Below are 13,332 nucleotides of genomic sequence, written 5' to 3'. Positions count from 1 at the left end.
ACCTTTTTAGCATTTGGTGTACTCGTCTAAATTAAATCGAAAATTAAAGTTATCAAGTATTCCAACTTCACGTTAGTTTATAAGAAATACACGAAACACCCCTTTTTGACAAACAAAAGGGCAAATAGAGTCGTAGCTTAGGTGCTTTCTAACAATCCGAGGCTTCTGAATTCTATATACAGCTACCAGACATGTCTGTGCCCTTTAAGGTTGAGGCTTTATTCCCTTATACCTCTGATTTTGAGGACGATTTACCGTTTCCGAAAGGTCAAATCATTACAGTGCTTGAAATAGAAGACGAGGAATGGTACTTTGGCGAATTTCAAGACGAAAATGGAACTACTAAACAAGGTATTTTTCCTAAAGGTTTTGTGAGTGCTCCATTGAGCGATGAGAAGGATGAGAAAATATCCAAACCTTCTTCTGAAGTTGAAGAATCACCATTGGTGGAGAAGGAGGAAAACAAGGAGAATGAGGCTGAGGAACAGACTGGAACTGAATCTAAGAGTGCTGTTCAGGATGATACCGAGGCAATGGCTAAGGTTGAAACCGAATCAGATTCTATTCCAAAGTCCGACTTTGAACCCGTTACTAAATCCGAATCTCCTGTGAAAGTTCCGGTGCCCCACATTGACACTTCCTCTGACCATTCAACACCGGTCCCCTCGCATAAATCCCCGGTGACGCACGATAATGTTAGAAAACTGGCTGGTAATCTGTCGTCTTTGGATGACTCCTCAGCTCCCCATCTTAGAGAAAGACATACATTCGCCAATAGCGAAGATTTGGTGAAGGAAGCGAAATCAGAATCTAAGATGTCACTACAACAAAGAATCTTATTACTACAAGAACAACAAAAATTGCAACAAGAGCATGCTGAGACGATGCACAAAAATAAAAAACACGCAGCAGCAGCGGCAGCGGCGGCAGCAACCTCAACATCCTCAGAGGAAAATGGGCCTGCAGATGATGCTGTTTCTGTAAAAACCGGTGCAACTGGTGCTGAAGATAAAGAAGTGAAGTCCCCCGATGGAGAAACTGGATCACTTGTTTCTAAATCAGACTCTCTAATCAATGTTGGTAATGATGATGATAAAAGTACACACCAGCCTGCACATGATGATAGTCACGGAGATAACGATGAAGATGAAGCTGATGAAGGTCAAGGTCAAGATGACAATGAAGACGAAACTTCCAATAGTGAAGACGAAGAAGAACAAAGACGTGCAGCTTTAAGGGAGAGAATGGCAAGATTGGCTAGTGCAAGTAGATATGGTATGCCAAACACTTACTTCAATCCTTTTGGTATGCCAATGCCATCGAATGATTCTTCAAAGACCAAGAAAAAGTCCAAGAAAGTTGAAGAAGAGCAGGGTACCCCTAAAAATGAAGAACCAGTTCCAGCACCAATTCCTGTCATACCATTTGCAGACCCATCAAAACTTCCAATGTTCAAAAACAAAACTGAAGAACCAACCGACACCTCCAATGCCGAATTAACTGCAGGAAATGAAGCTGATATCGAAAGTGAATCAAATTTTGTTGACGCAGAAGAAGAAACGCAACCGATTAGAGCTCCAGCTAAACATGAGGAAGAACAAGTGTATGTTCATGAATCTAAGATTGATGAATCTGCGACTTCCTTGGGATATGAATCTGAAGGTGACGAAACCACAGTGAAGGCTGAAAAAATAGAAGAGGAGGAACAATTACCAGCAGTTCCAGAAAGAGGTCCTGGAAGATCTGTTAAGAGAACTTCAGTTCATGAAAATGTAGAAGCTCCTGGGAGTCCAAATCAAAAGCTTCCACCACCAGGGCCCCCTATTCCATCAGTGCCTATTTTACCTTCTGCTGCTTCGGCACCTCATGTTCCTCACGTTCCTCATGTACCTTCTGCTCCTACCGTTCCAACTACTAGATCAGGTCCACCAGATTCTAAAGTTCCTCCTCTACCAACAGCCCCTCCTGTGCCTCCTGTGCCTTCAAACGAACCAGCAGCCCCTCCAATTCCTTCTAGATCATCAATTTCTGCTCCATCTGAGAAACCACACGCTCCTGCGCCTCCTATCCCACCAGCTGCTGCTCCAGTGCCACCTTTACCACCAAAGGCTGCGGAACATGTCCCAAACGTTGCAAAGGCACAAGATATTCCATTAGCAGCATCTAAACCCCATGCTCCGGTGCCACCAATTCCACATCATTTTGCACCTCCACCACCACCACCTTCTTCTTCTCAGGCTCCCAGACCTAATATTCTAGCCACATCCATGACTGGTGAATCAAACAAATCTTCATCTACCGTTTCATCACCTGCTATACCATCCTCGGCTGTGCCACCACTTCCAAACATGGGGCAACCAATAAGACGTAGCACAACACAAAAATTCGAATCTGGCACGGTTCCAGAATTGGAGTTTTCGAAGCATAGTAGTTGGTGGTTAACGAAAACTGTCCAACCTGATACAGTAACTCCAAGCAAGGCTAAGTACATCTGGGAGTCACAGGATCACATTGTTAAAAGAAGAAACAATAAAACGCTTATTGTTAGAGATTTCCAATTCCTATTTGAGGATTACTCTCAAGTCCAAGCTTATGTAGTTTACGACCCAAAGAGACCATTGGAAACAGCAACATTCCACCAAGAATATGTCCCTTCCCCAAGTCATATTAGCGGTAGTGATCTTCTAATAAACACCATATACGAGAGTAGTATCAAATTGATTGGAAAAACTTGTCATTCTTTCATTCCTCAGGTTTTGGGTCCAATAGAAGAACTTGTTCCACCTATTGCCCACAGAACGTATGGTATCACGGTATTTGAGCAATCACATGGTTCTCCAGTTGATCAAGCATCATTGGAAAAACTTGTTCCTGGTTTGATCATCGTTGCAAGGAATGCTGAATTTTCTTTCCAAGATGGATTAACGTATAGCTTGGGTATAGAAGCTCCATTTGTTGGTATTTTGAAATCTGTAGACCCACAGGCGCAATCAGTAGAAGTGATAGAAGAACTTGGTGGTGAATGTAGAACATCAGTCTATCCTTTGAACAACCTAGTCAAAGGGAAATTGAAGGTAGCTACTCCAGTTCACCGCAAAGATATTGGTTGGTAATGAATCATTAATATGACACTAGAATTTAAGTCCGCAATCCTATTTTTTTTTTTCTTTCTTTCAAATAAGAATCCTATATTACAGTAGTTGAGAGTGTAATAACGCCTATTTACAAATACATGTATATGTGTATAAATATGTCGTCTAAATGAAATGAATATCAAGAAGATGTTAATGATTTACTCGTCGACGGCAGCCCAAGATGGTAGCTCTGTTTCGAATTCAATGTCTAAACCATGATATTTCCATGCATGTAGATAAAGCTCTAGTGATTCCGGGGTAGGATCTTTTGGCATTTCTTCATTACACTTTTCGCATCTTGGTTGGTCTTCATTCAAATCATCCCAAACATCATCAAGTTCCATTTCAAAACGTTTCCTCAATTTTTCAATTCTTTCCGTTGTCAGTTGGGTCCAATCTGGGGTTTCAATAATGAATCTTGATCTCAAAGGATATGTCGAATTTTTCAAATTGTAGAAAGGATCATTCACAATAGGGTGGCCCAATCTTGCCAAATGGATTCTGATTTGATGGGTTCTGCCGGTGAATGGCTTACACAGGACAATAGATTCGTCCTTCTTAGCATCGTACTTCATCAATTCAAACTCTGTGTGTGCATCTTTCAGCTGGGAAAAAGGTTCTGAACGTATTCTCAAATCACATGTGTATATTGGTGACTTATCGACTGCTGTATCTGGGAACCTTCCATTCACTCTAGCTAAGTAATATTTTTTCATATCGCGATCTCTGATTTTGGACTGCACCCTGTTGGCTTCCAAAGGATTTTTTGCGAGAATTAGCAAACCAGAGGTGATCTTGTCTAAACGATAGCATGGATGTACTGGATAACCCAAATGATCTCTTAATAATTCCGTTAGGGTGTTTTTGTAAAAATAAGCAGTTGGATGAACAGGAATTCCACTTGGTTTGTTGATGACCAAAAGCTCTTCATTTTGATGAACCACAGGAATTCCGACTACGTGTTTTTCGTCCGTAATAGGTGGTCCCCAGTATTTCACGGGAGGCTCATGGTTGTGTTGGTATGTGACCAAGATATCTTTATTCTTGATGACAGGATTTCCATTTAGCGGCTTGCCCTCTCTCAGAAGTTTGATGGATCCCTCGGCAATTTTTGCTTCGGCTTCTTCTTGCGATTGGGAGAACTCGTCGATGAACACCTGGGTTAATGATTTTCCGAACCATCTTCCTTTGACGAATGATGATCTTGCGTTATAATATGGAGCAATTTTTCTTAGTCCATTTTGAATGTATACTGACATTTCTTCCTCGCAAATGACCATGTTTGTTGGACGCCAAAAGGCCAAAAGGGGGTTACTATTTGCAAATTTGGTAAGTGGGCGCAACCAAGGCTAGTCAATCAGTTCAAGCACCCCATGATGTGAATGACTCGAAAGTGTCTTTCTTGTTGTTGACCGATTTGCATGCGATGAGCTACAAAGATGAGTTGAAAAAATGAAACGTTTCTTTTCCTAGTAGGAGTTTACTATGGCTAGGAAAGTTAGTGGTGATGCAGTCCACTCCGGTTATATATAAACTACATATACTTGTCATACAAATCCTTCATCTGGGAATTCGAGGGTAACGATGCGTGTTCCACCCTGCGTCTTTTCGGTAGTTGTTGTTGCTGCTGCTGCTGATCTTGTTCATCCTGGGCCTGATCTGTGGAATTTTTAGACTCCGAACCTGCAGATCCTTTCGAGCTCGACTCAGACCCCGTTTCAGAACGCATGAGTAGCTCGTACTTTGTCGGGTTTGCCGCGAATACGTGGTTTAACTTCTCCTTGTTGACTTCGAAATCCTTGACACCGGATTTCAGGGCTTCTTGTCGTACCCTTTCGTTGATAACACCTACTTGCAAAGCGTCGCCTGTCAAATGACGTCTGAACATGTTCGATTTCGGGTCTATCGTACCGTCTTCTTTAGATTTGTATATTCTGGATTTCGGGTCGTAGAGCGTTTCCTCTGCATTCATGTCCTGTAGGTAGGCTGCTCTGTCGTCTCTTGAGCGAACCGGGTTGTATTTCTCCGCGTCCAAGGGCAAGATAGCGTCGAATCCGAGGTCTTCCGGGACCAATTTCAACCGCTCCATTTCGTGCCGCTGGATCTCGTCCATGGTCCTTTGCTGCTGCTGCTGCTGCTTGGAGTTCCTTGCTGCTGCATGTTTCCGCTCGAGCTCGTCGATGTCCGGGACATATCCGTACCAGCGATCCCTCTTCGCATCGTAGTCGGCCTCGATGACGCTCTCGTCACGCACACGCACGACACTGGCTTCGCCTTCGCCTTCGCCTTGGCCACTGGTCCCACTGGTCCCACTGGCCCCACGCTTCTTGGGCCGTTCCAAACAGTCGCGCTTCAAGTGTCCATGCCCACCGCAGTTCTCGCACCTCGGTCCCCCGCCGCTTCTCCGAACATACGAAAACGCATCCTGAATCCCCGTACTCTTGCCAGGCTGCTGCTGTTTCGTCGACCCAAGCCGATGGTGTGCCAAGTAATCCTCCTCGCCGCTACCAGACCCCCCAGCCTCGGCATTCCCTTGCTGCTGCTGCCCTACATACCACGGTCTATTCCTGATGAAACTCGGTATGTGCTCATTCTGACCACCATTCCCATTCCCATTCCGACCTCCACGCCCGTTTCCACGCCCGTTTCTTCGCATGGCTGCTGCTACTGCTCCTATATATTACGTACCGGCTCCTATCGGCTCCTAACAAACCCTACACGCTCCCTCTTTCCCTTTCCCTTTCCCATCTCATCTCATCTCATCGCTCACCATTATTATAGCTGCAAACTGTCAAATTTTTCACTCGCATTCACAAACAGAAACCAAAAACAAAAACAAACCCAAACCCAAACCCAGACGACGCATCAACGCATCAACCTGCCTCTTTCAGTGCAGCTACCGCACACCAAGTGTGGAACACCGACCCTGGTGTGGCTCAATGCTGCCTGAAGTATCCCACCGGGGTTTGTGTGTGCCCAGATATGCCCAGAACTGCCCAGAACGCCCAAAACTCGCCGTATGTTTACGCTTTCTGGCTTTTTTGGCTTTTTTTTTTTCTTCTTCTTCTTTTTCCACCTGACTTGTACCTCGAGTTGTGCTGGGCATTGTGCGGGGGGTTCTAGGTGTTTCCTCTCTTGGCAGTCACAAGAGAAGGCCTAGAGCAGGACTCCGAGCCATGATTGACTAAGTTAAGTGCTTTATGGCCAGGGCCAGCCGTCTGGCCAGAAGTAGATGTAGATGTAGATGTAGTTGTTTGTACCTGCACGTGGCGCACGTGCTATCAATATTTAGCCCTGTGAGCCCTGATAGTCGTCTTCTCTTGTCACAGATGTGAGAGCTCGCTGAGAGATCACACTGGGAACGCACTGAGTTCCCAGAGTCAAAAGTGGAAATCTGGGAATGGCATGCTGGTGATGTGCTAAGAGATTGTTGAGAGTGAATACTCGACCACACAGTCACACACACACACGCTCGGACAGGAAAAATCCTTCTGCATGCAGTAAATGGTATACTTTGTAAATAGTATACTTTGTAAATAGTACAGTGTAAATACTTCAGGGTTCTGCGCGGGGGGCTCCCGTGTCCATATATAAGCACCGTTCGGTGTGTTTCCGTATACTTCGAGCGGACGTTCCACTCAGGCGTGCCAGGCAGTGGCACTGGCACTGACAAGTATACACACATACACATCTGTGTTTTCCCTTTCCTTATCTCTCTCGCCACGTGATCACGTGAAAAGAATTAAAAAAAACAGGGACCCTCATTATCAGCAAGCAGCTCGAGCTTTATCAGCACAAGTCATATTGATTGCACTGCATCGCCAACATCAACATCACAAAGCGGCGGGCGTAGTTAATTAAGGTGTTAATAGCAGCAAACATCCCACCAAGAGTGTTACCACACAGTATCATATCACCACCTTAGCTGGTCTATCGGGTGTCGAGGCAGCGATGAAGTTTGGCTCGCAGATATTGGTGAAGTCAGTTCCAGAATGGAAACTCAATAATATAGATTACCAGCAGTTGAAAACTGGGATCAAGAAATGTACAACGGTGCGTGAGAACTTCCACCCGGCAAATGCAGCAGAAGACCCCGAGTTGAGGTCGTTGGAAAAACTGTTCAGGTCGCAGTTTGAGATGATCAACGTTTTCGTCTCGATGAAGTTGAAGGAGTGCAGCACAAGAATTGTGTCTATCGAGAACTACCTGACGCAGGTCGGCAACATCAAGGATGAAAATAAACAGCTCAGACGGATCAAGTTGATTAATCACCACTTGGACAGGTGCAATTTCGAGTTGCAGAAGCTCTCGCGGTACCTTATCTTGCAGAAAATAGCGATACGGAAGTTGTTCAAGAAGTTCTTGAAACATTACCCCTACGGGAAGGACGTAGCGCAGGAGTTTATAGATTCGTTGAAGAACTGTCCGGAGTTGAAGGAGGGCCACGACGGTGTGTCGTTGCTAACCGTGGACTTGGACCCCTACTTGCTTGAAATCTCGTTGATCGTCGATATCTTGCACGAACTGGAAGTGAACTCCGGCCACGAACCACAACAATCGCTGAGACATCCGCTCCCAGTGAGCAGTAATAACACTACGCTGGTGACGCGTCCTTCGACGGCAGACTCCGTGCACACGGAATCCATACCATCGTCTTCGAGGAAAACATCGATTGCTTCCCCTTTAAACAATATAGACTCGACTCTCAGCTTCGACCATCTTTTCGTCGGCAGATTCCACCATGTGAAGTCGTTTTTGATATCGCAGGAAAGCGAGGACGAAATAAAGTTTATGCTCGTGAAACTCGGGTTCTGCTTGTTCGACAACACCGTTATGGCCACTTCGAAAAAGATTCTAAGTGGTAACGACTCCCTGATCAAGCGCAAAAACAGTATCAAGTCGTTGCACATGCTCAGAGACGCCAGCATCGGCGACGAACCGGCTGCTAGTACTGCTGGCCAGCCACAGCAACAACAACAGCAACAACCAGAAGCTGTAAACAATGTTAATCAGGAAACTATCACCCACAATATTCAATTCGAGCCCTTGGCAAAAGCCGGTGTCAGTACCGCAAACCTTTACGCTTCCACAGAAGAAAATCTATTTCCCAACATGCTAGTTTCGTACCCGAATTCAGAAGAGTGTGTTCTCCTTTGCCACGTAGGCGGGCTTCGAAACCACATTTCCACAGACACCATCAATTACAAGGATATCAAGGATATCTTGAACGGCGTTGACCCAGCAAATCCTGACCATTCCAATAGATTGGATGAATTTTGTCGCGAGTGGTGCTACTCCCACAATATTCGTTTAACAGATTTCGTCATTAAATCGAAAAGGAGTCGTTTCATCGTCAGTACCTCGTCGATTCAAACAGATAACGACTATCTAATTTGCATTGACGAAAATATAGAGGTTGACAATCACAAAATACCGTTCGCCGTGTTGGAAATTAAAATGTTGGAACGTAATAACTCGGTTCTAGGGCCTCAACAATCTAAATCAAAAAAAACAGCCGACCCAGTAGTTGCTCAAATTATTGATAAACTTATAGAAGATGACCTTTCGGTATACCCTGTTACCAAAAGATTTACATTATGGAATTTAGCCTCAAAGGTTGTTAATGGTTCAGATCCTCTCACTTGCATAGATGACGGAAACTTCCTCTCCAGCGAAGAAATGTTTGAGAGTGGTAAAAATCTGTTAAAAGAATTGAAAACCAATTATGATTTACAATTGAATCCTCCAATAATTGATCTTTCAAAACCACCTTCACCTTCATCAAATAAATCCATCCCCATCAACCGTACTACTGAACCAGATAAACCAAGAATTCGTTATTGGAATGAATTCGATGATGACGAGGAAGCGATGGATCAAGGATTCTACACATATTCAAGTGATGAAGACGATAAAATTCATGACTACGGACTTATCACTTTTAGTCCAGCATTTATTGTTGCAGTATACAGGTTCATCTCTAAATTTCAATTTAGTTTTGGATTTGTAGGCGATGTCCAAGAAAGAAGACATTTATTGCCAAGTCCCAACAAATCTTATAGCTCTCTCAATACGGAAAGCACAGTGCTTACTTCTCATTCTTCGGAAAGAAACGAAGTAAATAAAATTTGGGATTTGGAACAGCAAGAGTCGGAATCAATATATGAGTTTGAACATGATGAAGTGATCTCGTTCTTTTACGTTTCCTCATTATTAATTTCTTGTCTTACAACAGGAATTACAATAGGGATCATGACATCCCTATTTAAATCTCTTGATGAAGATAGTGAACTAGACAATGGAACTCCGATATTAATAATGATCTTCGTATCCTTGGCTATATCGTTAATTCTGAGCTCGTGGTCGCTCTTGTTACTGTTTTCAAGATTCACTTTGGCTCCAACCTGGCATTATGTCAGTGGAGTAGTCATATTCATCACAATTATTTTGGCCGTATGTTACGGATTTATAGAATTGATCTTATGAATGATTAACCAAATTAATAGATACAAATATATATTAATGTATATGCATTTTTTTACAAGACAATATATATATATAGATATATAGATATAGATATTTTTTAAGCTCGAGTAGTTAATTATATCTAAACCTCATGCCAAACAAACTAGAGTGTCCAATATTACGAGTGGTTCTTCTTTAACCTTTTCTTTTCTGCCTCGTGTTTCTTCAACCATGCTTCTTCTTTTTTATCTTCTAATCTTGCCATTTTAGCAGCCATCTCTTCTTCCTCCAAAATTTCCATTTCATTAGCTTCCATATCATCATCTTCATCATCATAGTCATAATATCTTCTCCGGCCACCTTTATTGAAAATCGACCAGATCTCATCTCTATCGTAAGGAACTCCATTGGATGTGTCTTCGCTTCTATCTACTTCGTCATCCTCAATGAAATCTGATAAATCTTCATCTTCGCTGTCATATCTTTGATTCCTACGTCTTAAATCCTCGTTTCTACGTTCCTTTAGCTTCAATTTCTTTGCAAGCTTTTCGTTAGGTTGCGCAATCCGAGAGAAGGACTCCACGACCACCTTGCGTTTGTGCACATTATGCTCGTGATGAGATTTGGGAGTTGGTTTTTCTACTCTCTGTACTGATCTTGAACTAGAGCTAGGGCTCCTCGAATTGGTCCTACTCTTGAACCCGGCTTTTTTAATATCTACCGGTTTTGGCCTTGAACTTTCGTTTTGTACTGTCTTTGGTTTTTGTTCTGCCCGTTTCATTAGTTCCTCGAAAGATAGCTTCTTGATCGGTTCCTTTTTCGGTACATATACCGGTTTAGCAGTAGCAGTATTCGAACCGGGCTTCTTCTTATACACAGGTAGCTCACTCTTAGGAGAAGAGTCCTTGTGTCTAGTTTTACTTGTAGATTTCGTCGTTTTTGTTTCTAGAACACCTTGCTTGAGCCTTCGAGCTTCTTTTAATCGTTTGATTGCAGGATCCACCTCTCGTACATAGTTTTTTGGTAACAGTCTGCTTGAATCTAGGCTCTTGACCTCAGGTTTCTTTTGATCATTTCCGGATTTACCAGGTTCAGGAACCTTAGCACTCTGTTTCAATTGTTGTAACTTCGCTAAAAAGCTCATGTTTTTAATCTCAAAAATATGCTGATGCTAGCCTTTCCCTTGGATATATATTTATTCGTTACTACTTGGCTGTTATTATAAATATTTGGTGTGTTTTTATCTATAGCTTCACATTCCTTATCAAATCTAACAACATCTTGTATTGTTAGTCGTTGAACGTTCATTAATTATTTGATAGATATATATATAAATGTCACGTGATCTATACAGTAACTATTCAGACTCATATTCGAAAGAAGAATCGTCGCCTGCATCTTCGCTTTCATAGTCTGAACCCACTTCTTGTAGGAACTGCTCGTAGTCTTCTATATTATTAACACTTTCATTTGGATGCTGTGTGCTTTCATGTTCAGATGTAGTATGACCAGCATCAGGCTCAGGCCTATAATTTGTTTCTGGTTCTGGTTCTGGTTCGGGCTCTGGTGCATCCTCAGGTTCTGGTAAAAACCCGCCAGGTTCGGCTGTGGAGTCCAGAAGAAATCCACCAGCTTCAAACTGTGTTTCTTCCTCGTCAGAAGCACTGGTTGATGAAGTATTCGAGTTTTGATGAGCGATTTGCTCTTCTTCTTCGTCTTGAACTACACCATGTTGATCCACTAGTCTGCTCTTTATACGCAACTTAGTTAATAGTAATGACCACCCGTTGAGAGCTTCGATCTCTAGTTCATGCCTAGCTACATCGGCATTGTACTCTTCGATGTGGTCAATAACTGCTATTAAGGCATCAACATATTCATTCTCTACAACCACCCCAGTAATCTTTGGTTTTACTCTTCTTCCTGATTCAAATTTGAACCCAGTAACTGCTTTGGCAAATGGAACACGTAAAAAGCTTGCTGCTTTTATAGAGTTTGGGTTTTCAACAAGGCAGCAACCTATTGGAATCATCCATGGTTTATAAACATCGATATTTCCATAAGCATTTGTAGGAATTTTGGAATCCTCTCCAACTTGTTTAGGAATAAAGTATTCCGTTTGATCGATTGGGTATAACCGTTCTTCCTCTTCATCTTCGTCTGGCATAGCTGCCTTGACCCGATGTGTTAGCATATGCTTGGCCCCTGTTTTCAACACCCTTCCTTGCATGTACCAGTGTCTAGCGCTATAGCATGATATGACATCCTTACGCGAGTAAACCTTCAATAACGAGTTTTCCTTATTTCTTAGACGAAGAAAACCACAATGTTGAGCGTTCGGCTTTAGAACTTGATTGGCCCTTAAATCTTTTTCCAAGACATAGAATGGATGGTTTTTCATATCCTGTAAGTTATCGGGAATACCTTCTTGCTCATCTCTTAGTGCAAAATATTCATCCTCGTAGTCATCTGTCCTATTTCTGCTCCGTTTGTTTAAAGTATTAATTACTTGACTGTACCAATCACGAAGGCCTGGGTCTCTTGTAATTCGCTTTTTCCGTACCTTGTTCTGCAAATGAGAGATGTATCTCCGTGAAACATCTTTACAACCTAGCTTTCTATCATAAGATATCACATACCTCATCATATTGAACTCTAGGTTTTTGCGACCTATAGCCTCAAGTTTAGACTTAGTGCGAACCTGTTCAATAATTTCTTGTCCGACAACGTCAATAGTTATCCATTGCTTTGCGAATTTGTCCCAAACTTCACACCAATATATAGGGTATTTCAAGCATTCGTTCTCTAACCTCCACGATACGCGCTTTTCATACTTTTTGGCATCCGTAAAGTCTGGCGGCTGTATATTGTGAAGGAGGCGAGCATTTAAGCCGCAGCCTCGCATCATTGTGACAAACCCCTGAACACTTATATTGCATGGGCCGCGCATCTTTGAAAAGAACTTCTTAAACTGTTTAAAAGACACTGGCTTACATTCATGTTTCACTACAGAATCCCATCGTACCATATACAAGTGTGTATACTCATAAGGCGACGTTAACTGAACACTGAACTTCTTATTCCACAGCTGCATTGCCATTCGTAGCGCATCTAGAAGTTTCCGGGTACTTCTTGCAGGCATTTGTTCATCTTTAGGTGGGTGAAGGTTGTTGAATATCTCGTCAGGAACTAGTTTTGAAAGCTTCTTCTGCAGTTTTTCATCGTTGCACCATTTATTTCTAATGAAACTATGGCACATATAAGTCATCAACACAAACATATGAAACGTCTTGCGGTATTCTTTGAGCTTAGCATCAACACCATTACCACTCTTTCGTTTCCCACCCTTTTTCTGTGGCTTCTCTGCTGTCCTAGCATCGATAGTGATAGATATGTCACCGTCTTTCTCTGCTGCAGTAGTAGTAGTAGTTACATCCTCAAATTCTTCACTGTCATAATCCTCATCCTCATCAAATTCAAAGTCATCACCACCATCATCATCAACATTTGCATTTGCATTTGGTTCTTCTTCGCTAGACGAGTCAATAGTTATCACCTCTGGTTTTTGTGTTTTTCTCCGTTTTAAAGGCCGATCAGGACGCTTGCTCTTTCGCTCTTCTTTTAAGGCATCTCGTACCAAGTCAAAGTACTCTCGAGACAAACGGCCGTTCCCACCCTCAGTAGCACCACCATGACTATTCGAGTTCATACTCACAATTCATGTAGTATCCTC

At 42.7% G+C, this 13,332-nt stretch overlaps 6 protein-coding genes across 6 annotated transcripts; 2 read left to right on the top strand and 4 right to left on the bottom strand.

The window, feature by feature from the left end:
- Nucleotides 1–191: 191 nt before the first annotated feature.
- On the top strand, nucleotides 192–3,113 carry BBC1 (Bbc1p; the record flags this gene model as incomplete). Its single annotated transcript, XM_022818676.1, has 1 exon — nucleotides 192–3,113. The coding sequence occupies one exon, from the start codon at nucleotides 192–194 to the stop codon at nucleotides 3,111–3,113; it is 2,922 nt and encodes a 973-aa protein (XP_022675319.1).
- A 179-nt stretch (nucleotides 3,114–3,292) lies between these two features.
- On the bottom strand, nucleotides 3,293–4,414 carry PUS6 (pseudouridine synthase PUS6; the record flags this gene model as incomplete). The annotated part of the gene is made up of 1 exon (XM_022818675.1): nucleotides 3,293–4,414. One exon carries the CDS (start codon nucleotides 4,412–4,414, stop codon nucleotides 3,293–3,295), a length of 1,122 nt encoding a protein of 373 aa, XP_022675318.1.
- A 254-nt stretch (nucleotides 4,415–4,668) lies between these two features.
- Nucleotides 4,669–5,790, bottom strand: SLU7 (mRNA splicing protein SLU7; the record flags this gene model as incomplete). The annotated part of the gene is made up of 1 exon (XM_022818674.1): nucleotides 4,669–5,790. One exon carries the CDS (start codon nucleotides 5,788–5,790, stop codon nucleotides 4,669–4,671), a length of 1,122 nt encoding a protein of 373 aa, XP_022675317.1.
- A 326-nt stretch (nucleotides 5,791–6,116) lies between these two features.
- VTC5 (Vtc5p) lies at nucleotides 6,117–9,620 on the top strand (the record flags this gene model as incomplete). The annotated part of the gene is made up of 2 exons (XM_022818672.1): nucleotides 6,117–6,151; nucleotides 7,010–9,620. 2 exons carry the CDS (start codon nucleotides 6,117–6,119, stop codon nucleotides 9,618–9,620), a joined length of 2,646 nt encoding a protein of 881 aa, XP_022675316.1.
- Nucleotides 9,621–9,777: 157 nt separating this feature from the next.
- On the bottom strand, nucleotides 9,778–10,743 carry SPT2 (Spt2p; the record flags this gene model as incomplete). The annotated part of the gene is made up of 1 exon (XM_022818671.1): nucleotides 9,778–10,743. One exon carries the CDS (start codon nucleotides 10,741–10,743, stop codon nucleotides 9,778–9,780), a length of 966 nt encoding a protein of 321 aa, XP_022675315.1.
- A 213-nt stretch (nucleotides 10,744–10,956) lies between these two features.
- Nucleotides 10,957–13,308, bottom strand: RAD4 (Rad4p; the record flags this gene model as incomplete). Its single annotated transcript, XM_022818670.1, has 1 exon — nucleotides 10,957–13,308. The coding sequence occupies one exon, from the start codon at nucleotides 13,306–13,308 to the stop codon at nucleotides 10,957–10,959; it is 2,352 nt and encodes a 783-aa protein (XP_022675314.1).
- Between the last annotated feature and the right edge of the window lie 24 nt (nucleotides 13,309–13,332).

Source organism: Kluyveromyces marxianus, chromosome 3, assembly GCF_001417885.1.
Source record: "Kluyveromyces marxianus DMKU3-1042 DNA, complete genome, chromosome 3".
Classification (NCBI taxonomy): Eukaryota; Fungi; Ascomycota; class Saccharomycetes; order Saccharomycetales; family Saccharomycetaceae; genus Kluyveromyces; species Kluyveromyces marxianus.
Note: the sequence above shows the minus strand (reverse complement) of the source record. Positions and strands in the feature narration are given on the sequence as shown.